Below are 26,189 nucleotides of genomic sequence, written 5' to 3'. Positions count from 1 at the left end.
CACACCATCGCCACCTCTCTCGCGATGGCATTACCTTCCCACCGTGCATCGCCTTGGTCCTTGCCAACCCGTTGACTCACCAATAGCATGGAATTATCCCTTTGCTCTCTCTCTCTCTCTCTCTCTCTCTCTCTATGGAGTCACTAATAAGAGTGAGTATAACAGACCAACCAAACTGGAACTGCCCAATTCGGATTGAATCGACCGGTTCGATCAGGTTTCTGGTTCCATAAAATTGAAACCCTTGATTTTCGGCTCGCTTCCCGGTTCCAAGGGAGACCGGACTGGAACTATTGTTATTTTTACTTATTAAATAAGAACATAATAATTCACCGATTTATTTTTTTGTTTCTTAAATGAAAACTAATTTTAGCTAATATATTAAAATTAAAGCCTGTTTTGCTCACCCTTATTAATGATTCACCGGTTCCGTTAGACAGCTTGGTAATCGGACCGGACCGGGAACCGATCACCCTATGTCCCTACCGTTGAGAAGATCTCGATCCTAACAACATATTATAACCCTTCTATTAATCAATTAATTAGGCAAAGCTTCAAGAATGGTGGGGTGGATGATTAAGTGCGTTATATATATGCCTAACAAGTGTATCGGCCCATTTAACATGGGCATGGACAGCAAGTAAGATAGACACTTGCCTCTTGAAGTCTAAAGGCCGTACTTTGCTTAAGGCCCAAGTGTCGAACCCGCGTGGTAGGTGAGTTGGGCTCGAAGAACATCAACGACAATTTCAGTCGTGTGTTCGTATGGCGCTATAGCTAGTGTGAAATTCCAATGATGCTATGAATATCTAACCAATGCACCTCACAATAATTTTTAGCTCCATCTCTCCAGTAGATAGAAATATTTGATCTTGTTCCCCATACCCTTTAGTCCATTTCTTGATAATTTGGTTCTCCGCAACCTACACAATGCCAACACTAGACCCTAGAAGTGGACTAGTCAAGGTGCACGAAAGCTTATCGGGACACCACTTGAATTCTAAACTAAACACGAAGGAACTTTGCAACTAGGCATCTCCCTCGTAGCTATAGATGGTTCTTTCTTTTTTCACGTAGTCGATATTTACCGTGAATGGAAGATGAAATGCTCTTCTTTTTAAGAAACAGAAAGCGACTACGGAGATGAAGAAAACGATGTGATTTAGGATGATATCAGAATCAACTATAGAAAAGGTGCTTCTTCGCATGAAAGATTTTCTACAAACAGAATTTGATTCTCGTTTTAGACGTGTCTTACAAAGGCTGTAATGGCAATAGGGAGAATACAGAACGCACGAACGTATCACTTGATCTTACATAGACATGCATGTACCAAAGTTGATGCTAATGCGTCCTGGCAAATGGATAAGACATCCAATCCAAGACCAATTTTGGTGTCGCTGTCGCCATCAAACTCCAATCAATCCTATAATAATATCACCCCCTTGATTGCTATGGAGACAAATATCTCTGTGGATTTGCATGAAGCTAAGAAGATGCGATCACACACATACATGCAAGGCCAAAGAAGAAAAATTGCACAAGGCCACTCATAAAGATGGAATTCCCGGGTAAGTTACACATATTCATTGTCTGCAAAACAATAAAAGTAGGTCCAACCCCATGTTTTTTTCCAAACCTTTTTTTTTTTCTCTGGCCAAAATTCTAACACTCGCTTACGTGAAACGAAGGCTATGATTGCACTTTGGGGTTGTGGGCTTTTTAAAAGGGAGGGGCTTTTTTTGATCTTTCTTTCTTTTGGATTTGATGCTTTGACTTTTCTGGAGTCGCACAGGCAAACTTCTCTTTTTGGATTTAAAGATGAGCCCTCCCCCCCACCCACATGGCCTGTTCCTTGAGTCATCTCTATGGCTAAAAAGAAAGAAAGAAAGGAGCTTTGTGGGGGTAATTTAATTTACTATAAGCTCTTGTTAAGGGATGAATATGAATCGAAAGATGCTCTCCTTCCGACCGAAAAGAAGAGGGTCCCCAACATCTGTTCATGATTAGGGTTTGTGGGGTTGTACCTTTTTCCTTCATTCATTATTATGCTTTTTCACAGACAAGGCTTTCGAACATAACTTACAAAAAAAAAAAAAAAACAGCTTATATGTAAGAAACCTCTCTCTCTCGCTCTCTCTCTTTGCTTTAGATCCTTCCTGTTAAAGCATATGTCAATTCGCGGAAGCTTTTTGGTTGTAAAATTACGCCTTTGTTATCTTTATTCTTTTCCATGTGTGTGTGTATGTGACATGCTACCACTTACATCTTTCTTTTTGTTTGCTTTTTGTTTGTTTTCCTGTCCTAGATTGCTTCATAACCCAAGAGATCATGGAAGCATTGAATTTCTTGCCATCTGATGGCGACACCTGCAAAATCTTTCTCTGGATTAGCTATGTTCTATAAACGAAGTGATACATTCAACAAAATTATAGTTTTTTTTATATGAAAAAGAAAAAAAAAAGAAAAAAAGGTGTGATCTGATGGCGCTTTGTTTGTGAGGAGGCCAAACGAGACGAGGACATGAATGCAAGCCGAATACGACTGTGCACGAAAAAAAAATTCAATGCATGTTGGGTTTTGTATATACTACCTATTTTTGAATCCTTACTTGTATCAAATCGACCGATCTTACACAGTGCAATCATCTAATTAGAAGGATCATTCGCCGAACCGATGAATGCATATGCAATCTAGTGCATACAAGTACGACAACCTTTCTAAACTTCGAGGTGCGTGTGCAACCATTAACTCCGAAAATTTAAGCTATCGATCTCCATTGGGGTATATAAGTCGTATCTTCATAGTAGTATACAACCTCCACATACTACGAGCGTAATTTGGCACATAGAAGACACCTTTTTTGGTGTTTTGTCTTTCATGTACGTGGAGATAATCCATTAACATGCCATCACCAATTGCTGAGATGACATGGAAGCACATGGAGCCTAATGTGGGCGTTCTGCCCAGAAAAGAAGTGCACGCCTCGGGAGCCAAAAAGATAAAGGGAAGAAAAAAAAGGTTATGTAAAGAAGAAGGAGAAGAAGGAGGAGAAAGATAAGAAGCTGCAAAAATAAATAAAGGAAGGCAACCCACGCTTCTTGTTCGGGGTTTAGTATTTGTACTTTCACCCCCATTTATTCACACTTTTGCTCATTGGAAAACGCTTAAGAGGAATCGAGATCGAGATCGAGATCGAGCAAGAGATAGGGGGGGACAAGAACAAATGGAAGGGACCAACTAGGGTGTTATGTGCTAGCATCTTCATTTTGGGGACATCCAAGAAGTGACAAAACCTTTGGAGAGAATTCATTGGAACTTGTTGGATTAATCTTGTTGGTTGTCTCTTCGTGGCTTGGCTTTATCTCCATTAAGTGGTGAAGTTATTCTTATGCCATGCCCACTTTACCTCTCGTGAGGTTAGCCATGACCCATGTGGGTCTCTTTATTGACCCCCATACATCATCATGCAATTGCTTCCCCACTCACATTATCAAAGTCATCCACACCTATGTGAATTTTTTTTAATTAACCTCTTGTGAGGTCGATAACCCTAACGTTGGTTCAATTTAAAAGCACAACAAAAGAATTATTTAGTAATTGGAATTCTACTCTCAAGATTCTAAGATTGGTAAATGTAACATGGACCAAACAAAAACGAATCTTTCATGTTTTCAAATGTCTAGAAAAGCAAGTTCTAAACCCAATAAAGCTTGTTATTTGCTTCATATATTCGCTTTTTTTGCAGTTATTTGGGATTTGTTGAGCGTGAAAGCCTTTTATGATGTACCTCTCGAATATTATCCTGATTAATAAATGGAATCTTTCTTCCAATCAGAAAAAAAAAAAAAAACCCAATAAAGCTCGTGCAAATAGAGTTGGTTGCCAAATTGTTCTCAATATGATCTATCCCTTACGATCCATGATATGAAAAAGGAGAAGAGGATGGCTATATTGCCATGGCCAACACATCACACCCCCAACTTGTACCGAGTTGGTTCGATTGGGTTTTCATCAAACATGTGTTTGTCCCCACCGCACGAAAAATGCTCTGGAGGATCGGTTAAACTAAGAATTGTTTCGACGAAAACCAAGCTGGGAACTTTCTGGCATATCCCCCCCCTTAGTATTTGTCCTTGTACATAAGGTGTACTGGTACCCATCGAGAAAGATACAAGGACAAGGAAAGGGAGGAGTGGTGAGGCAACAAGAAAAGATGTTGTCATGTTGACAATTTGAGGTACATATGGCCTGTATAAGGGCAATAATTCCAAGAGCAAACCATGATACCGCGCTCAGACAAGAGTTAATAACCATCATGAATACAAGTGGGACCCCTTTAGACAAGACAATATGTGAGGAGAATTATATTGTGCTGGCTCCAAGAGATCTCACTCCCATTGAAATTCTCACACTGATACAGAATAATAATCTATCGGTTCTCTATATTTTTAGGCTTAAATCATGCGAGATAGAATTTTTTTTTTTTTTTTTTTTGGTAATCCAGGATCCGCCAGTCGTACTCGGGTCAACTCACCACCACCCGAAGGGCGGCGAAGATCCTTTCCGACGGCGACTATACCTGGAGGGAGGCTAGCCCCGCAACCCACCAGCAAGGGCCCCCCACTTAAGTCCGAGAAACGCGTTGGGAGGGTTTTGAACCTTTGACCAGCTTGTGCCTTAAGGCCAAAGAGCTCAAAGCTCACCAAACGCACCATGCCCGTGGTGGGTCATGCAAGATAGAATGTTCATGCAATAATACAAGGAAAAGCACACACCAAGTAAAAATCGTTTTCTTTTTATTTTATAAATCTCAGAGTAACAAAATGTTCTAATCAAAAGTTGACAAGTCTTTCGAAATAATCATGAATAGTTAGAGCTAGCAATTTATGTTAGTGGGTTGTAATTTTGTTTGCAATTCCTATTCGTCACCCTAAAAAAGATTAACATGCTAACGGAACATGCAAAGAGAGATTGTGGGAGACCTCATCGCCGAATCCCGTAAATAATATGGGGCGAGGTTGCCCCAATAGATATATGGGAGAGCAGCTCCAGTGAGATAGGGAATAGTGTCGTACCTATATGGATGAGTTAACTTGTTTTATTAGACCGTTTCGAGACATACAGAAAAGGATTGGGATTATCTAGGGTTACGGAGGAATAGATGGCCGGAAACCCTACCATCAAACTACCTCGACTTTACCGAAATCTCCTCATATTTGGTAAAATTTTGCGCACACCAACCAAACTACCACCTCCATTTTCTTTCTCTCCTGTCCCTCCCTCTCTACCCACTTGCTGGTCCACTTGATTCGCCATGGCTACCACTACCGCTCTTCCGACGAACACATGCTTTCTTAAGGTAATTGATTATGTCCATCGCATCACTCATCAAATGAGTTTTCATACTATACGCTTCCTCTCTCGGTCCCTCTCGTGGTGAGCGCATTGGGCGATCGGAAACCCTTAGGCTGTCTTAACGGACACAAACTTGAGTGGTCGAGTATTAGCCCCCAATAATACAAACGCTATGTAAGGACGAAAATGACGAAGGAAACTTCTGAAAACAAGAGAAAAGGCCAAGAGAGAGAAAGAGGGTAGCTTTATCTTTGTCTCGTTGGGTGCGCGAATTGGTTTTCGTTTTGCAAAAATTAGGGCTGAGAAGTTTCAAACATGGCGGGACCGGGTTGGATGCATGTGTCGATGCAGGCCATATGGGTCGTAAGCACATCACTCAATTCTCTCTCTCTCTCTCCTCTTTCTCTTCCCTTCCCTTCCCTTCCCTCCTTCTCCCCAACCCCAACCCCATATGTCTCTCTCCACGATGCTGACAGCTAAAGACAACTCTCACCTTCACAGGCAGACACATTTTGATATTCCCATGAAAAATTCTTAGAAAGAATTCATGAAATCACGACGAAGTGATATAAATATTCTCTGAATTTTTTCCTTTTTAATTTATTTAATGTGGTAGTTAAACATTTACCTAATCCGCACTGTCATCCATGACCTTTTAATTTGTCTAATGTAGTCCATGAACTTTTGTGCATATCCAATCTAGTCCATGAACTATATAAAAAGTTTCGATATTGTCCTTACATTAATTTAAATTGAGGATCACATAGTTTAGGAACCAAATTAAACATGTAGCTAAAGTTCAAGACCACACCGAACAAATTAAAAATCTAGGGACGGCATTGCAAATTTAGTAAAAATTCGTGGACTATTTATGTGAAAATCTCTTTGTAATATTTTACTTTGATCTAGCCACTGTGACTGTATATTACCATTATTATCGGTATTATTACTGTTGTTATTATTGTATTGCGATCTATTTAAAGCCAGTGACAGCCAATCGTTCGTCAGGACAATATACTTAATCCAGCCTAAGCTACGAATCTACGATACATGCTTCTGAATTTTCTGAGACAAGTACGAAACCAGAGTAGGTCGTATCTCCATTATTTTTCATAACTGACATAATGGAATTTTATTCTGGAAAAAGAAGAAGAAAAAGGCTGCATTTCATCGTCTGTCTCAATAGTTGCATGCATCTCCACCGCCTTGCGAATTCTTTACGATATCCCCGTGAAATGGGATTACAGTGGTTGATAAAATTGACACATGCAGGCATTATGAAGCGTTATTTTTTTCATTGATTTTTCAGGAGCACCCATTTAATTTTTTGGGTTAATACTATGAAAAATCTTAAACCGATACACATGTGAAAAATTATACTAAACTAATTTTTCAACAACAAAAATTTCAAACTGATACACATGTGACAAATTTATTATCCGTTAGTTTCCGTTAAATTTTATCGTTAAAATACTGAGGTAGATAAGACGTGATAGCCGACAGGTGTACTAGTTTAGAGTTTTTACCCTCCGTTTGTTACGAGTGTACTAGTTTAAGGCTTTTTGTGGTATACTAATTTAGGATTTTTCATGTGATTTATCCAATTTAACAAAAAGTAATCAAGAATAAATTTATTACATCTGTTCCGATTTATAATTTTTTTTGTGATTAAAAAATTAGTTTTAGGTAGATTTATCATAAATGTATCAACTTAGGATGTTTTGGATCCCAAAAATTAATTTAGAATAGATTTATCATTAATATATTAATTTGAATTTTTCGTGACATTAACTTCAATAATTTCATTGGGTGAATGACATCATTGATCTATATGAGGTCGAATTGATATTCTACTTTCTTTCTCGTGGGGTTGCTTCTAGGGTTTGTGGAATGCGAACAAAGGCAATAATTAAAGAATGGACAAGGGCATCAGAGAACAGTGTGGGGGAAGGGCCCGCCGGCCTCTGCGGGGAGTGAACGTATGTGAGACTACCAAACGAAGAGACAGAGATATCCCCATTTTCCCAAAAATCCAACATTCATTTTCTGTCGATATCACATCATCGCTCTGTTGAAAATATGCTCTTTCTCTCTCCTTCCCTTCCATGTTTTTTAGGGCATGTTGGTACTTGGATTTTCAGAAATATATTTTTTGGGGTACTCTTTCGAGGACGATCCGAAGAAAATTCAGTTCTTTCTGCATTCATTCAGAAAAATATTGCGAATATATTTTGGTAAGGGAGATACTATTGATAGATGGACTCATAATTTATCCTCTAATTATAATTGATGTATCGATGACATTAATGACATTACTAAGTACTTATAAAATTATCACATTTCAAGGGAATCGACAAAGACATAAAGTAAATCAACTCATCGTTCTTGAAATGGAGATACGAGCACCTAATTGTTCTACCCGATAACACATTCTCCCAATACCTTGCTGTGGATTGAGAAATGATGCAAATGATTTCTGAATTTTAACTTAATATGCAGTGTGGTCCATGAATTGTAATATGATGTACACATGGTCCTTGAAATTTTAATTTATTTTTTGTGGTTCCTGGGTTTTTGAAAAATATTTAATTTAGTCCCCGAATTATATGAAAATGTTCATTGAATATCTTCATATAGTTCAGAGACTAAGTTGAATGTGTTTTAAAAGTTCAATGATCACATTGAATAAATTGAAAATTCATGGACCACATTATACTTATGGCTAAATTTCAGGGATCACGTTGAACAAATTAAAAATTTATGAACCTCATTGCAAATTGGCCCAAAGTTCATGGACCATATGTGTCATTATCTCTTGCAGATCCATTGTTTTTGGACTAATCAAGCGCTTTAAGTGATAAATAGTTCATCATATAATGTGAAGGCACAAACTTTCATACAGATAGAGACGCCACTTGGAGAAACATAAAATCTACAAATATATTCGAAAGCATTACCATGCAAAAAATGAAATATCTGAATTTTAGAAATCTATATGGCTTGGCAATATAAATCCTTGGCAAGATGGGCTGAAGGGTAGACTGATTGAAAAGAAACCAAGAGATCTTTGTCGCACACGATGAATCGTACCCTCCACAGCCAGCACAATATAATAAGATTGATTTAGCCGAAAACACATCTTCACACATAAACCCTTTTTTAGAAAATAGTTAATTAATTGCATGCTCGGTATAATTAATAGACAAGCTTTATCATGCATTGCTAAAGACTCCCTCTTTCCCCTATCTTAGACCTTCTAAGCAAGCTTTCGAGACATGCACGTGCAGGTCCTGTTCCTTTTCTTTCTCCCACTTTTTCTCCCCCGAAAAAATTAAAGCTTTATTAATTATCTTTCTTAATTTGCCGCGAGCCGTACTAAAATCTTTGGCATGTCATTATTCTCTCCTCTTAACAATAGCTATTCGATATCGATTAGAAGGCAAATTTGCCATTTGTTTAGTAATTAACCTTTTGGCTTTTAATCTTATTGGAAGCAAGTACTATCAAATAAAATTCCTCGCAATGAGAGAGAGAGGGTGCGAGGGGAGACTACGTGCAGTGGCATTGCTTATTTTATTGTGAATAGAATACTGATAATAATGAGATATGGAAAAAGTAAAAGCTGCTGAGCTTTGATTAGTTTTTTTTTTTTTTTTTCCTATTGGGTTGATGAAAGCAACGAAGAATAATGGGAGTCTGATTCTCAAACACATGCAACATCCCTAGAGAATGTCCTTTGTAATCATCTTCCTCAAGTGTTCTTTGATCCGAATCTAATTATACCCTCTTAAACTAGACCCTTTTTTTTAGCTACTGAAATTGGCCCATCAAGCCTCAGTTCTAACACAAACAATCATCTCTCCCTCCTAGCTAGGTTGTGCAGAAGTGGGGTCGTAACCCTAGTTTTGCGGTTCCAAAAATTGAGTAATATTTCGGAGCTAGAGTGCCGGTCTCACTCTTTGTAATTCTACCTTTCTATCTTTTTAAGTTTGTGAGTTTTAGCGATGATTCTTTCAATTTTATGATGTGCGTAATTTATGCTATCTGAAATATGATTTTCTTATTAGGCATTGGCAATATTTTCGAAGGGAAATATTTTCCTTGCTTCCTAATAGCCCATATAAGGATTAGAAACTTAGATTCTGCTTTCTAAATACACAAACATCCTAACAATAATCTTCATGCGCCGGCTACCAACTATTTATTAGTGAATACACACACACATAATAAAAGTGATTAACCTCAACTAAATCTAATAAACTTCATAACACTTGCATACAAAAACTTGGCTTACTTGGTAATAAACAATGTCGTGCATGTACTCATGTTCCTCAGCTTTAAATACCTTAAAATGAGATGTGTCCGCATGTACCGTCGGTCGCTCTTTGCTTTTCTATGTTTAGTTCGAGTTAACTCTCATCATAATTAACCCAAACACACAGTTTAGATGGTGGGGAGTAGTTAGGGCTTTTTCCCCGTGGTTGGCCCCCACTTCTCTGTCCCGGCAGCCACCAAACATGAACCCTTATTTCTGGTCTCTAATGGACTCTCTCTCTCTCTCTCTCTCTCTCTCTCTCTCTCTCTTACCCTTTGTGAGATTCCTTTTCCTCTGAGAAATGGCACCACACTGCTGCCATGCACTGCCGACCTAATGCAAAACAAAGTGTCTCACCTTCCATGCAATTTAAAAACATGACAGAGATCATCTGAATTTTTTTCTAATTTTTTTTTATTTTTCTTTTTATCTTTAGCTCTTGTGCGACCACAAGAAATGATGGTTGGTCCTTATGGTGGGGCTTGTTACAGGAGGTGGAAATGAAGCTTGCAACACTAGAAACACATTAGGAAAATCATGAGGGGCCTGCCAATATGAGAGTACAGAGGGACTCAGAAAAATCACTAGTCCTCAAGGTCGTGGAACAGGTGTACAACCTCTTTTTTTTTTGTTTAATTTTTCTTTAGGTCTGACACATGTCATGCAATGATGCTGTGCACGATGAAAAATTAACAACATTGAGGAGAAGGGGCTAATTTTATCGTTAAAAAAAAAAAATTGGCGAACCGACCGTAAAAAATTAGCTGAGGGGTTAAGCGTTTGACACAAATATATCAAGTTCTATTGAACTTCAATACCTCTCGCTCGGACTAATCTTGAGGGTCATGCCGGCAACCTCGCGGACGGAGTCTTCTCTAATGTAAAGGGAAAAAGTATTTTGCATGGGTCGGAAGGTAGCCGAGCTAAAAGTTTGGCTATCTAATGTTATAAGAAAATAGTGATTGGACATGCGAGCTGTGCCGACAATTGGGAAGGACAAAGATCCAAAGTCTAGGTCTTTGGAATGATTATAAGAACAATTCTTTATCTTTCCTTCTTAAAATATCCCCTACATATTGACCATAGAGAAATTATGCGCGTGAAACACAGACAGGAGTATATCAGATAGTTTTATTCACTTCTCCATTTTTACAGCTCCATTTCCTCCCGAATTCGGTTCTTATATGTTAAGCAATGTAGTTAATACTGTAACGGACAATTAAAAATTCTAGGTTTGAAAATGAGTTTTGCTTATCCTTAACTCTTAAGATATAGTTTGTATTTATAGAGTTTTTCTAGAAAGACTAATTCAAAATATTTTGAATTTTGAATTAATCCGTTACAATATTAACTACATAATATAACTACATTAATGGACTAATTCAAATTAGTTCTTTATAATATTAACTATAGAATATAACTACATTAATGGACTAATTCAAAATTAGAATTTTGAATTGTCCGTTACAATATTAACTACATTCCCTAAAATTACATAATCCGCCGTACTATAAATTTCTTGATGCTTAAATAATTAGAATATGTACGCAAATTTAATTCTTTTATTGCTACAGTTTTGACTATATTACTATATGTAAGTAAAGTGCATTTCGCTTTGAGAAAATTGTCCAAAAAGTCTTAAACCTTTTGTACAGCGGCTAATTTAGTCCTAGATTTTTTAATCTTGCCAATTTAATCCTAATATATACCGATTGGCCAATTATCCAAAAAATATGTCTAATACTAAATTGGCAAAAATTTCAAAAGGTTTAGGACTAAATTAACGCAACCGATAGGTTTAGGACTAAATTGAAAAATTATCAAAAGATGTAAGACTAAATTGACGCAGTTAAAAGGTTCGTGATTAAATTTGCGGCCGTCCAATAGATTTAAGACTTTTTGGATAATTATTCGCATTTACTTTGTCGGAAAAAATAGAACACATGGGTCAATAATTAGTTCTAGGCCAGGACGATCATACAACGACAATGGAACCTAATACTATTTTTCTTCGGGAATGGAAAACATTTATCACCTCTAACCCATGATTAATTTGTGATTAATCTAGACTCTAGGTCGTGCTTTTTGAGCTTTACTATGATTTATCTTTTGATTTCCTTTGGTCCTTTTCTCCAGAATAAATGTTAAATACTTGGACTTTGCTAATATGGTAGTTTTGTTTTCAACAAGTAATTAGATACTCCGATCAATAGTGATGAATGCGAGATGTATAGATCAATGTGGTTCATAAACTTTTGATAAGCGAGAAGTTTTATCCCAATAATATGAAGGCACTAAGGAGTGCTCAACCGTTTACTCCAAAAAATTAAGTTTTGAGAGTACGATGCGCAATACAACTTATATCTCAACATTTCACATCACCCAAATGTTGATTGAACGAGGAAGGCATTAAACTTAAGAAATTTGATGAGTGTGGGTTTTTTTTTTTTTTTAAGCCCATCATGCGTGATGAAGAGAAAACCCATAATTTGAAGAAGGGGGTGCGAGGACTTAAATCGTGAGCTTTCATTCCAACATCAACTTAAAGCAATCGATTATTCCAAAAGTTTAAGCTATTGGAATGCGAAGTAGATTGAACCAACTCGCTGCTTCTTATATACACTGACTTTCAAGTGACCTTATTAAAGAGATAATAGGTATCTAAACATCTCAACTCCGACTAACTTTATGAACCCACGGAATGGCACATGCAACCTCCTAGATTACTCTTGCTTTGCAAGAGATTCTTTGATTCGAATTATAAAACCAAAGCAAGCGCTTAATCTTAATCCCATTCAATCCGGTGGGGACTTTTCTGAAAATCACTTTTTGATGATACAACAGAGATAAGAAACCAAAGAGAAAAAAAAAAAAAAGGAACAAAAGTAAGAGGCTTCCACATGTAGTGACAAAAGGGGGCAATTATGTCCTTTCCCGCGAGCCTTTCGTGCCCATCACCCATCCCCCGGAAAGACATCAGAAGATCGAAGGCATGTGAGATAAGAGAGAGAATGACAAAATTTTTAGAGAGAAGGAAGAAGGGTACGTGTATTGTTCACAGTTTGCTCTGTATTTGTCCACGCAAGAGAGCTCACTGTGTATGATTTGACCTGTTTTCTAATGTATTTTCCTGGTTTTTGTGTTTGTGCGTATGTAATGTTTTGTCTGTTTGTTTTCTTCTGAGGACGTCTTCTTTTTTTTTTTTTTTTTTTTTTTGCTTTCTTTTCTTCTCCATTCTGTGTGGACCCATCTCTTTTTTCTGGTGGTGGGATCATTTCTCTCCCATCAATTTGATTGGGTCTCTCACCCTCCCTCACTCTCTCTCTATCTCTCTATCTCTAAAGAGGAGGAGCTTTTAAAGAGACTCCACAACCATACCTGATGAAGGAGAAGGAGAAGGAGAAGGAGAAGAGCAGCCCAAGAGAGAGCAAAAGAAAAAAGAAAAGGAGATCATTTTGAAAAGCCTGAAAGCTGTCTAAAGCTCAAAAAGAGAAAGCTGCTTCCATAACCGAAAGAGAGAAATTAGCTTTTTTCCCCCTCTTCCTCTCGCATCATGCGCCTAGCTTAGCTTAGTTTCTCTCTCAAAAGCAGCGAGAGAGAGAGAGAGAGAGAGAGAGAGAGAGAGAGAGAGAGAGAGAGGGAGGTTTGCTTTGGTTCTGGAGCCTTGTACTGTACACCACAGCCATAAAATCTCCCTAAAGAGATCGAGGAGAAGAAGCTCTCTCGAACCCCATGATAGGAAACAACACCATCATTTCTAGTCCCCCATCATCATTCCCTCCTCCTCCTGATCCATTCCGTGATTGCTTAGAGAACAATGGCAACGCCACCAACAAGAGGAAAAGAAGACCTGCTGGTACTCCAGGTACATCGAATTACATATGTTTTCTGATGTTTCCATGATGAGCTCGTTAAGCATGATTCTGGGGTTGGATTGAATTCTGATTCGTTTTCTTTTTTATTACTGGTGTGGTGTGATTCGATCGCGAAGATCCAGATGCGGAGGTGGTGTCGCTGTCCCCGAAAACCCTACTGGAGTCGGACCGGTACGTGTGTGAGATCTGCAACCAGGGCTTCCAGAGGGACCAGAACCTGCAGATGCACCGGCGGCGGCACAAGGTGCCGTGGAAGCTCCTCAAGCGGGAGACGCCGGCAGTGCGGAAGCGGGTCTTCGTTTGCCCCGAGCCGAGCTGCCTGCACCACGACCCGGGCCACGCCCTTGGGGACCTCGTCGGCATCAAGAAGCACTTCCGCCGGAAGCACAGCAACCACAAGCAGTGGGTGTGCGAGAGGTGCTCCAAGGGATACGCAGTTCAATCAGATTACAAGGCACATCTCAAGACTTGTGGAACGAGAGGGCACTCCTGTGACTGTGGCAGGGTTTTCTCAAGGTTCATTATCAGTAATTTCTCCCCATCTCAATTCATTTACTCTCTCCTACATCCAGCTTTCATACACATGATCTTCACCTTCCATGATCAAATGAAGTCTGATGAGCAAAAAATTTCAAAATCTTTCCTGAAAGCCAACTTGTGTCCTCATGAAATCTTGAAGTACTCAGTCTCATAATTAAAGTAGCAATAAACTAATCCAAATTCTGAGGCTGCCTAGCTAAAGGACTGATCACAGAAACAAGCTCTCATAATTAGGCCATGAAAAGTGAACAGCTCAAAAGGGTTTGATGTCTCTTCCTTTTGACATCAAATATTGATAAATTAATGCAGAAGTATGTTTAAAAGAGCTAGTTCAGATGGCTTTGAAGTTCAAAACTTTTATGATCCGTTTACAATGAACTTTCCTTTTTTTTTCTGGACATTTTCCATGGGCATGAGCTTGCAAACAGAAAAAGGAAAGTTGGAAAGACAGACAGGCGGAGGATATTTAGGCATTGATTGATGGAACCTAAACCTTATATTTGCCGAGGACACTGTTTGTGAACAGTTCCGTACTCGGTTTCTAATGTCCGGTTTAAGTCACCTGTCTCCCCCAGATCTTTTCGATTTAGTCCAAGATCCTCCAAAAGAAAAACTGTTCCTTATTCCTTTGTCAAACACTATATTTTATCTTCTCCCTCGATTTGTTTAGCATTGATTTTCCCCATTTGGGATCGTCCTGTGAGGACTCCCACATCTCCCAATGATTAGCCATCCCACCTCGTTTGGACTTTGCGAATAATTAATATCATTTTCCTAAGTTTACGTTCTTCCTCTATCTTAGTAAACAATTAATCTTTGAAACTATATATATTTAACTATATAATATGCATGATGATCTCTCCTTCATCTTCTGAGGCTTGTTTGTCATACCCTACATTTGTTTGTCATTGATGAAGACACCCAAATTAATAAAGAACTCGGAAAAGGAAAGGGAAACTATTGTTGAAAGTTCTTGGCTCCACAAGATGTTCTTCCGAAAAGCTCAGCATTAAATAATCTAGGTTTTGCTCTTTCTTTTCCGCTCCATTTTGGCCATGCACTGCACAGAACTGTTGTCCAAACAGCACTTTGACTGATAACACCTTTGGCACGATCTTTTGATTGATTCTCTGTGATCAAACAGGGTTGAGAGCTTCATTGAGCACCAGGACTCCTGCAACATGGGTCGTTTAAGGTCAGACTCCCACAATAATAACCTGCAGCCTCCATGCCTGTCTAGGACAGCCTCGAGCCCAAGCCCTTCAAGTGACACCAATCTCAACACGCCCTCTTGGCCAGCACCGAGGGCCTTGGCAATGCCCAAGCCGGCCAAAGGCGCGCCCATCTTCTTGAACCCCATCGCTAACAAACCGTCCTCCAAGACAGATCATCGTGACGACTTGCACAATCTCGAGCTTCAGCTCTCGACCTCGTCGAACCCTGCTGACACAGTTTCCCCCCATCCTTCGAAGAGAGACGAGAAGTACCCGTCCCATCTGCAGCTCTCGATGAGCTCCTCATGCGCCGATTGCGCCTGCGAAAGAAACGGCGATGGCAGTCGCGATCAATCGACACATCAGCTGAGGATGGCCGTGGCCGAGAAGGCGTACGCGGACGAGGCGAGGCAGGCAGCGAGGCGGCAGATCGAGCAGGCCGAGAGGGAGTTTGCCAACGCGAAGCGGATGAGGCAGCAGGCGCAGGCAGAGCTAGAGAAAGCCCATGCGCTGAAGGAACACGCGAGGAAGAAGATGAACTCGGCGATCCTGCAGATCACATGCCAAGTCTGCAAGCAAAAGCTCCAAGCAAGAGAGTTGCTGAGGCTGGCTCCAGATCACGAGAGCTCTTTGGCATTGAGTTACATGTCATCTGCAATCACAGAGGGAGAAGTGGATAATGATATCAATAGAGTATGCTAGTGGGGAAAAAAGGAAAAGAAGGTGGTTTATATAGGTCTTTTATAATTTCTGGTTGAGTATATAAGTTCTTTAAGTTCGATTTCATTAGGTGCTTGAGGGGGGTATAAGTTATGATTTGATTTTTTGCATGGAGTGTTCTTGTACTATTAATTTGTTAATTAGTCTCCAATAAAAGTTGTAGTAATGGGTTTCAAGCATTCGTTTTTAGCTTTATCTTAACAGAGTATGCAGACAAAATTGATTCGGTTAACCCCGACAGTAAGTTTACATTTTCGTATACTATGATTATGAAAAAAAGAAGTTACTACCCACCACGGGCATGGCGCGTTTGGTGAGCTTTGAGCTCTTTGGCCTTAAGGCGTAAACCGGTCAAAGGTTCAAAACCCTCCAAACGCGTTTCTCGGACTTAAGTGGGGGGCCCTTGTTGGTGGGCTGTGGGACTAGCCTCCCTCCGGGTATAGTCGCCGTCGGAAAGGGTCTTCGCCGCCCTTCGGGTGGTGGTGAGTTGACTCGATTACGACCGGCGGATCTTGGATTATCCAAGAAAAAAAAAAAAGTTGCTAACCCGATAATCCGATTGAATTGTCGGTTATTTCTGACCACACGATCTCCTAATTAATGAGTGATTTATGCAAAATATGCGATGATGATGTGTTGATCTACGGATAAGATTGTATTGTTCCCGACAAGATTGTCGGGAAAACATTTCTCATTATTTAGTCGATGCTTTAAGGCGCAACCGAACGATAATTACCCATATTGGAGTAAGTTGGTTCTTATTTAGATAGTATTCCAGAAGAAGATTACAGTGTTAGGGTAACTTGGAAACCAGAACTTTGATAAGGGGGTTTGAGAAACTCGTTACGAAACCGTCAACACCTTCCTGCTTTGGGACTGAGACCGTGGCTTTTTGGATCCTTGTGTTTTGGACCATCTGGTGGAGATGGCTGAACGAACGAGAGCCATGGCTGGCCCTCGTCTCTCGCCATCATGATTCCACAAGTACCCACATTGTTCACAGTCCGAAACACTTTTTTGGCCACATTCACACGGAAACAAAGAAATTTGCCTGTTCCAATGGATCAGGATCAATCAATGAAATCTAACGTGGACCCACGAGAGATAAACACACGGCCCCGCACGGTTTCTAAGCGGCTCGATCAGTCTCGCTCGCGCCGCTCCGGGCGACGGAACGAGTCTGTACCGCATCTGTACAGAAGAAAAGAAGGAACTTCAGGAGGGATTGTGATGAACTGAGCTAAGATCTCTCCTTCTCGAGCTAAGCCTATGCGGATGAAGTTTGTATGCAACCTTTACGATTAGCCGAGCTGAAAAGACATACGGGGTATCAAATTTCAGAGAGAGAGAATTGAAATTTTCACAGCTTTTCGGCAGTTCTGTGCTGCGGCGGCACCTTGGCAAGAGAGAGAGTTGCATAGTTTTCAGTGCCCCCGACTGGTGAAATGGCAGAGAGTATTCAAAGTGTGGCAGGACTGACCCGTCCCTCTCAACCCAAGCGTCTCTCAAAAAGAAAAAAAAAGCCCCAGCAGCGGCAGCCAGCCAGCCAGCCAGCCAGCCAGCACGCGACGACAGAAACTTCCGGTCATCGCTATCAACTCACTCTCGCATCAGAATCAGGAGCTGGCTCAGAAGTGGCAACAGCATCTTTTCCATTTCCGCACACTCCCATTTATTGCCTTTCCCGCTTGTTCTTCACTTTCTTTTTTGACTCGCAAAGACGTGAACTCCTCGTTAGTCCCATCTCACCCCCACTTGACATGTTTACCATGGAAGTGGCGAGAAAAATACTTAGGAGAGAGAGCTCGCAGCCCAAAGCTTGCCCATGAAAAGTGCCCCTCTTGGTCATTGCTTTTGCCCCCTTTTCCCCTTTTGGCTTTTTGGGATGCTAGGTACCTCTACATGCCTTGGAGTATGAAGGATATATGGGAAGAGATCAATTTGGATTGGTGTTTCTCGAAAATCATAACGTATTGGAGATCGAGCGAAATCTATCTGCCTACGTTCATCCTTATTAGGATTCCGTTCAATCGCCTCTTGTTCGCTTCATGGGTGAATGTTTGCGCGTCTCGAAGGAATGAAAATGGCATCGGAAGCTTGATATCGACTCTTGAATTTGGCATCCGACAAGGCGCTTTTTCCTTGGTTCCGATCTGTCGAAGTGGCCGATCAAATACAATGCATAAAGCACTGGGTACGACTTGGATCGGAGGAATATTCAAATTTCGATTTCACTCTAGTTTAGGATCACATGGTAAAGGAAGAGACATTGAATTCTGCATTACGTTCATCACAATTTTACAACATACTTTCGATGATAATGTTTCATTTGAGCGATGAGGCTTATGGTTGAATATTTTGCAACTAATTGCAAAGAACTATAAAATTGGACTCGATCTTAATGTTTGTGTTTGTTTCAACTGTTAAAGAGTTTTGAGGATTAGACTCTTCTTCGATAATGAACGCCTCTAATATACATGAGCAAAGCCGGGCCATTATTTACCGGTCCGCTCCCGACTAGGGCGACGAGCGACGGCTTCACATAAAGTGGCTTAAAACTATCTTTTTGTCGCAATTAATTTCTGAAAATGAGATAGTACTTTTTGTTCACTTTGACCGGAAATTTCAAAAAAAAAAAAAAAGTTTAAAAATTTACGTCTTTATTGGGTTAAGGGCCTCGAACCCAAACAGGCAAAATACAGCCCACATTGGGCTGTAACTTTCCACCCATTACGTAGTGGAAAAAGCTGTGATTTTTATGAGGCCCATGTAGACTTTTCAGCTATAATGATCTTCTTTGTCTCTTTCCTGAAGGCCCGGTCAGCAAATGCAAACGATCTGGGCCATCCGATGTTGGGCCCATTTGGTTTGGCTTTGGGGGAATGTCTTTGGAAAAATGCGAAGGCTTTGTGCCAAATGGGTCTTTCGAAATGCAAGCAGTGTTTGATAAAGCGTATAATAGAAACGCATTACGATAAAACTTTGGTCGAAACAGTACTTGAAAAAATCATACATTGCAAAGCCCTTTTGCTTTTTTTTAAAATTAAAAAAGCTCAAAATCGACTAAGGGTAGGTAGCTAGTGGGCGGCAGACGTGACTATAGGTATGCTAAATCTGCCGTCGCTCTCCTATTGTTCATTGGCCGCCCGCCGGTGGCTAAGGCCTTCTTCGGAAAGGCCATGGTTTTTTAGGACATTTATGTAATTATGAAAGTATAGCTTGGGTAACATAAGAAGGAAAAAAAATCTATTTGTATTATGAAAATATAGCATTTCAAAGTACTTAGGGTGTGCTTGGTTTAACTTTCTCAAAAGGCTTTGGGCCTTTAAAGCCCTTTGGAAAAATGCTGAGGTGTTTGGCAAGTCTTTTCAAGGGGCATTGACCAAATGTTAGCCTTGGAAGGCTGAAAGCCAAAATACTAGTAGGGGCTAGTATTGGGCTTTTAGCATTACCATAATACTTAAGACCCCATTAATAAAAATTAGTCACTCCTTATTTTACCTTCAAAACATTACTGAAGATCTATTTTTACCCCTCCTTTAAAACTAAAACTCTAATTACTATTCATCTTCTTCATGGGAACCCTAGTTACTGTTCACGTGGGGCCGGCTAGGAGCCGACGAAGGCTAGTAAGGGCTGGCAAAGGCCACTTTGGGGTCACGCGACCCTCGGCGATGAGGCCTAAGACCGTGCAACCTAGGAGGCCCTCGTTGAGGGTCGGCCGACCCTAGGCCGCCATAGCCTACGGCCGGTGACGCTTGGAGCCCTTCATCAACCGACAAAAGGTTTTGTTTTGTTTTTTTTTTAAATAAATAAATTTGAAAAAAAGAAATATGTAGCTAAAAATACCTTGCAAATTTTTTCTTGCCAAACACTACTTAGTCCAAAGTTGCATTTCAAAGTATGTTTTATTAAAAGCCATTTGTAGTTTCCCAAAGCCATTTAGGCTAAAAATATTTGCATTTTCTCAAAGTTCATTTTCAAAGGTGAACCAAACGCACCCTTATTATAGACCTTTTAGAGATTAATGTTGTCCAAAAAATTTATCAAATACTATTTGTATTTGGCTAAGGAATTTTGGGACCCGAACGCCCCTTACGAATATTGAATCAAACGGGGTCCTTCTGTCCTATCCTCAAGTTCCCCGAGTTAGGGCTCGACGGGTCTTGGTCGACGAAAGCCTCGAGTCAACATTGGCCGAATTCTTTTTATTGAGTTATTCGATTTTTTGGCCGACATAGATATTTCGTTTCTTTCAGACAGTTACCTCCACGCCACGTGCTATGTCACGTGAGGCCGAGCAGGGCTGCACGTAAAGACAAAGCTCTGGGCCTTGGCTGAGCTCAGCCCACAATCTCCCTTCATCCTCCGTCCGGCCCAATGACCCTTTTAAATTTCTTTGGATGTAATTATCTTTCCTTCTATTTTCTGCAATTATTCTTTGAATAACTCGATTTGATTTTGACTACGATCGATCTTGAATCAGGCCTTTTCCATTTGGGCATCCAGAATGAATAAAACCAACTTAGCTAGTATCGACAATGATCGAACGGGCAAGAAAGAAACGTTCTTAATGGTCTCTTTTATCTTCTTCCTATTCGATTTTTCAGGAATTTCAATTCGTCTCCTCCAATTCTTGATTTTATTAATACGCTTTGGCACATGCACAAACAGAAAATGTGTAGGAGAGTCGAGCAGGTTCGAGAAAGTAAATCGGACATTGTGGGTACAACGGAAAAACAACGTGCAAATTCACAGTTGCTTTTAAACAATAGCGATCAATCAAGTATATCCTGAACAAAAAATTAATCTTGGCAAAAGAGGGGTAACAAAAGAAAAATGGATTGAGAATCAATCAAGCCAAACCCCCAACACTTTATACCACAAATAGTGCAAAACTACAATGATTGAGGAGATGCTGAGTTGCCTACTAAAACTGGGCCTGCCCCCATGGCTCCTTGCGTTCGGCAAGCTTCGCTCATCCCGTCGCAACAAAACATCCAGAAAAGCACAAAACAACACTCCCCACAGACATTAATGGTGAAAAGCTACACTGCAACGAGCTATGCCAGTAGTAGATGCAAAGGAAGATTACAAGATCTCGTGGAGACCCCTAAGTCAAACCCCTGTCTCTCCCACACCTCGGACGGTGGAAAAATGAAAGAACACGTTTTTTTTTTTTTTTTCCTGTTGCCACTTGAGGAGGGGGTTGCCGATAAATATGAACAGAAATTATTGCTCGTTTGACCAAGTTTGTCTTCTTTAGATTTTGGGTTATAAACACACCCACAAAAGGTGGCTCCTTTTTAACAGAAAGCAAGAACGAGGCGGTGCTCAGAAGGCAAAAGAGAAAAAACTTGAAAAAAAAAAAAACACAGCATATGCCCTGTTAATGTCAATCTTGGGTCTCGCGCAAGAATATCATAAAAAACATTAATGGACTAAAGTCCCATGTTTTCTTACGAGTTTTAGGCGACACCCAATAGATCTTTTCCTAGGATTTTTTTCCCGAATATTACTGTTGCAAGCTGTAACATAAGATAAGATGGCGTGCAAAACATTCATCGCCGCTTTTCGTACCATTTGGTCTTCCTTCTTCTCTTCGTGAATTGCAGAGGATAGATCGAAGCTGAAGAGATTAAATAGGAAAGGAAGAGAGCGAGAGCGAGAGCGGCTCTTGGGGGGGAATACTTTTGTTCTTTGTTCTTCCCTCTGCCTGCTTGGTGAGTCTCCGATTTGAAAATATTTGAAATTGTGGAACTCTTTGTTTCATTTTTTTTTAAATTTATTTTTCCTTATATTTTAGGCCCCTTTTTTTTTTCAGCATACCTGATGGGAGACTTCGTTTAAGCCGTCGCCTCGCCCTGTTTGGAGATCTGGGCTCAAAATCGTTTCTTTGTCCGTCGTGCAGGGATCTGAAGATCGGCGAATTTGACGTCCTTCGAGATCTCTGACCTTCATCTGGCTCTGTGTTCATCCGGGTATTCTGTAGAATCCTTCCTTTTCAGCTGTACTGCCTGTTCGTTTGATTCTTTCTTTTACATCTGCGTGTTTCTTGGTTTTAGTGGATGGTGTTCTCTTTTGATCGGTTGATTTAGGCGTGCATATTTCTTGTTTTATTTTTTTTTTTGGTGTCTAGGGGGTTTTTGAGGAGACCTGAAATGCCTCGGTTGATTATCCCGAGGAACAAAGTGAAGAAAGTTTGAGTTTTGCTTTAGTTTGTTCGGAAATCTCTGCGCTGATGGATGGCGATAATAGTTTGAATATGAGAAACTGGGGTTATTATGAGCCCACGGCGACCATGAGAGGCCTCGGCCTTAACCTCATGTCGTCTGTGCCGGAGAAGCCACTCTTCGACAGTCGGAATGCTGCTGTGATGGTGGCTTCCAACGGAGGTGCGTTTCATCACAGGGATCTTGGGCCGTCGCAGACAATGTACCCGATGGATTACATGAGGGATGCTTGGATGAACCCCAGGGAGAAGTTCTTCAATGCCATATCAGGGAGCCACAACTATTCCATGATACCGGAGACGTCCACAACTCATCATATGCAGATGGTGCAGCCGCCTGACTTATCAAAGGATGAAAGGGTGACTCAAGTAGAACAGGTAGGTATAGGTAATGAGATTATGGAAAATGGTCCCTCGAAGAAAAGGCCAGGGCCGAAGGGACCGAAATCTCCAAAACCCAAGAAAGCTAAGAGAGGTCCTCGGGTTCCCAAGGCTGAGACTACTCCTTCTGTTCCACGAGCACGAACCATCAAGAAAGCTACGGAATTAATGATAAATGGGATCAACATGGATATTTCGTGTATCCCTATTCCAGTTTGCTCGTGTACGGGGGCACCTCAGCAGTGTTACCGCTGGGGCTCTGGTGGGTGGCAATCTGCTTGTTGCACTACCGGCTTGTCAACGTATCCCTTGCCCATGAGCACCAAAAGGCGCGGAGCAAGGATAGCAGGCAGGAAGATGAGTATAGGAGCATTTAAGAAGGTGTTGGAGAAACTTGCGTCCGAGGGATATAACTTCGCTAACCCCATTGACTTGAGGACTCACTGGGCGAAACATGGTACTAACAAGTTTGTCACCATCAGGTAGAGATGTCCCTTTTGGATGCCACATTTGGTCTCTAGCTAAAATTGGCTTGTTTCTCATGTATATATTTACCAGTGGCCTGAGGCAGAGGCTGAGTGATGGATTGTAGTTCATATTTTCAGTGATCTCAAGTGCTTTTTGATTATTTACTTTCCAGCACTCAGATATTTTTTATTGTTTTAAGGGATGTTATTCGTTTCACTAAACATGATACTAGAATAGTTGAGTTTTCTTCCCTCACTGAGCATATTTCAGGGAAATCTTTCCCTCTTTTCTCTATCTCTTGGATTAATCTCCACAATTGTCATGGTTCTCTGTTTGTTTTACTGCATTATCCGGTATATCTGGGTGATTCTTGTCAACTCTGCCTTATGGCCTCACCACACTGGAGAACAACTGAGATGAACTTGTTGGGGCAACTTAACACACAAATAAATATATAAGCCTCTAACATTGATTCCCTTTCTTCATTATTGATTTTTTATATTTTATGTGGCCTTTTTCCCCTTACAATCTGAAGTTTCTTTCACTTTGCGAAAACTGTTTTATCTTGCCTGTAGATAGTATCTAATCATCTGCATCACCACCTAGTTACAGGTCAGGACTAAAATATGAAAGTCCTCTTTCATTTCTTTGTCAGGTTTTTAGTGCTTTCTGGTTTTTTAGAATTGTCTTGGGACATGGACACAGAACACTGTAGAATTTGTAACCAATTGATTTTTTTTTGTGGGGGATTATAAGGCATACTGGCCCTGCTTCCTACTGTGTTTTCTGTGGTTATCTCATGCTTAGTAATGTCTGTTAGATTTAGAACCCTAGTAGACAATGCCATGCTTTGCAGGGCAAAAGCTGAAAGCCCCATTTTACTGTATGTTCGAGGTTTTCTAGGATGGAACTGGTCTGGGGCATCTGATATTTACAGTCACATTTGATCAAGTTTTTCACGAAAAGCTGATGCTTGTCCTGCCAGATTGTGTCCTGGTCATGTGGTGGAGCTCCATGTTTTCTTAACTGCTAAGACCTAAGAATCACATGTTGATTGCATAGCTGTTTGTTTTTTCCTATGACACTCTGAAATGTGCAATGCATCTTAAAGTCGGATGTCTCCTGAACATTTCACGTCCTCTTGTCTCCAGTATTCTGGTTGCCTAATGTATACCATCATGCTAGTAATGTTTTGCTGAAGAGACCAGTATATGACGACTTTCTAAAAAGTACTTGTGATGATTTTCATCAATTTAATGTTCTTTTAATAGATTCTATGCTCTATATATTATCGATCTATGCAACAGTATTGGGTCTGGTGAGTCATACTGCAGCAATGCTTTTTTCTTGCAAAATTATCTTGTTTGATGTATGATTGAAGTCTGCACACATGTGTGCTCAAGCACGTGCATCTGTGACTCTGTGCTTGTGTCATTGTTTTTCTCAGTTAGCGGGAAAAACGCGACGCTTTGTTTTTCTTATGTTCTCTTGGCTGCTTTGAGCATTTCTTGTGAGTTTCAAGTTTATTATGGGTAAGTGACTTAGCTTTAGCTTTTCCTTGCTTCAAAAGTCATGATTGGCCCTCTTAACCATTCGAACCTTACATATGGAGGCAAAATTAGTTGTGTGAAGATACTCCAGAACCTTGTCGTGTTCATTTTCTGTTGATGCGTGATGGTTTAAGCTGGTGATCATATGAAAATCAGATAATGAGACTAGATGTGGAAGGGCAACTTTTCTTTGTAGCAGTTGACGACTTGTCTTGGGAAGAGACTTGAAAGCAAATTGTGAGAGTTCGGTGGCTGTAGCGTATCAAGGCCTAGGGGTGGTCATGCTAGGTAACAGATTTAGATCTGAGTGAAGCATGTTTTTCGGGGAAGCTGAAACAGGGAAATGAGTAAATTATTGTACATACTTCATGCTATAAAAACACTTAGGTTATCAAGCCTTGTCTCTTTGTTCTGATGGTTTAGTTTTTAGGCTTCATTATCATATCATGCAGTTCTAGGTTTAAATTTTGCATTAGCAATTTATTCAATATTTAGAAATAGTTTTGAAAGTTAAAACTGAGTTAACTCTTTGGAAATTGTTTCGAAATGAGCAAATTGGCTTTATTTGGATTTGCTTGTCAAGATGGTTTCTACTCGGCACTGGATCATGCTGTTTCTCACACAATATTTTTCATTGTTTGACAAAATAAACAAAAGGACATATCTTTCAGTCCTAATTCTACCTACTAATATAGTATTTTCATTGCATTGTTGTATACCCTTCCAAACTTAGAATCCGCTTGATGTTCAATATGTGCAAACAAATCAAGCTCTGTGTCCTTAAATTGAGTATACTTTTGCAGCACCTGATAGCACTCAAGTTTCTATTCTCATTTTTGTCTGTTGAAAGTTGTATGGAAGATTTAGGCCAGAGGAAGTACTGCATATGAAGAGTTTGATGCTTTCATTTTTCCCTGGGGAGGGAGCACATAATTGCGATGATCTTTGAAGGGCTCGATAGCTGCTTGAGGACTATCTTTTGCATCAATTGTCCATACATACATCTCTGTTTTTTGTTTATTCACCAGTGTATTACCTTGTTTTGACCTTGATTTTCTAGACGGCGTAATTGTCTATAGACGCTTAACCCTCGGTAAAATTGGCTAATCCTTGGTTTGTTTTGATCTGATCGTAGGCTTCACTTATTTGGAAGAGGTCCAGCTTATTTCTTTTAAACAAATGGTCGGGATGCTAAGAAGGATTTTGCTTTTGGATATATTTTGTTATATGAAGATATGTTTTGAAGTCTGAAATAAAATATGTTAAGGTGATAAGAATTATCTCATCAAGAGGAATCGATATTCTCAAACAAGATAGTTAACAGTCTTCTAATATCTGATTGTCCTTCACTCCTGTGAATAGCATGCTGCAAAAACTCAAGACAGGGTCTTGGGATTAAGTTGGCTTCACTTCAATTTCTTCAAACTTGTGTCAATCTGTGCAAAATAAAACTTCCTCACAGTCAGTCGTGGCAACCATTGTTGTTAGGATCCTGATCTGGATCATACTCTTATGATCCTACATTTTGAAACTTAA

At 40.1% G+C, this 26,189-nt stretch overlaps 2 protein-coding genes across 4 annotated transcripts; both read left to right on the top strand.

The window, feature by feature from the left end:
* Positions 1–12,765: 12,765 nt before the first annotated feature.
* Positions 12,766–16,198, top strand: LOC115748776 (zinc finger protein SHOOT GRAVITROPISM 5-like). Of its 2 annotated transcripts, none has more exons than XM_030685395.2 (4): positions 12,766–13,277; positions 13,314–13,538; positions 13,665–14,064; positions 15,233–16,198. In XM_030685395.2, the coding sequence occupies exons 2-4, from the start codon at positions 13,406–13,408 to the stop codon at positions 16,002–16,004; spliced, it is 1,305 nt and encodes a 434-aa protein (XP_030541255.1). In that variant the 5' UTR covers positions 12,766–13,277; positions 13,314–13,405; the 3' UTR covers positions 16,005–16,198. The 2 variants fall into 2 exon arrangements, with proteins under 2 accessions (XP_030541255.1, XP_048139628.1); XM_048283671.1 differs by having other exon boundaries at positions 12,766–13,280; positions 13,317–13,538.
* Positions 16,199–21,417: 5,219 nt separating this feature from the next.
* Positions 21,418–23,358, top strand: LOC115748778 (protein BASIC PENTACYSTEINE2-like). 2 transcript variants are annotated; one of them, XM_048283665.1, is made up of 3 exons: positions 21,418–21,745; positions 21,934–22,003; positions 22,162–23,358. In XM_048283665.1, the coding sequence occupies exon 3, from the start codon at positions 22,264–22,266 to the stop codon at positions 23,119–23,121; it is 858 nt and encodes a 285-aa protein (XP_048139622.1). In that variant the 5' UTR covers positions 21,418–21,745; positions 21,934–22,003; positions 22,162–22,263; the 3' UTR covers positions 23,122–23,358. The 2 variants fall into 2 exon arrangements, with proteins under 2 accessions (XP_048139622.1, XP_030541256.1); XM_030685396.2 differs by having other exon boundaries at positions 21,847–22,003.
* The last annotated feature ends 2,831 nt before the right edge of the window (positions 23,359–26,189 follow it).

This window comes from Rhodamnia argentea, chromosome 1 (genome assembly GCF_020921035.1).
Source record: "Rhodamnia argentea isolate NSW1041297 chromosome 1, ASM2092103v1, whole genome shotgun sequence".
NCBI lineage: Eukaryota > Viridiplantae > Streptophyta > Magnoliopsida > Myrtales > Myrtaceae > Rhodamnia > Rhodamnia argentea.
This window is presented reverse-complemented; position numbering and strand designations above follow the sequence as displayed.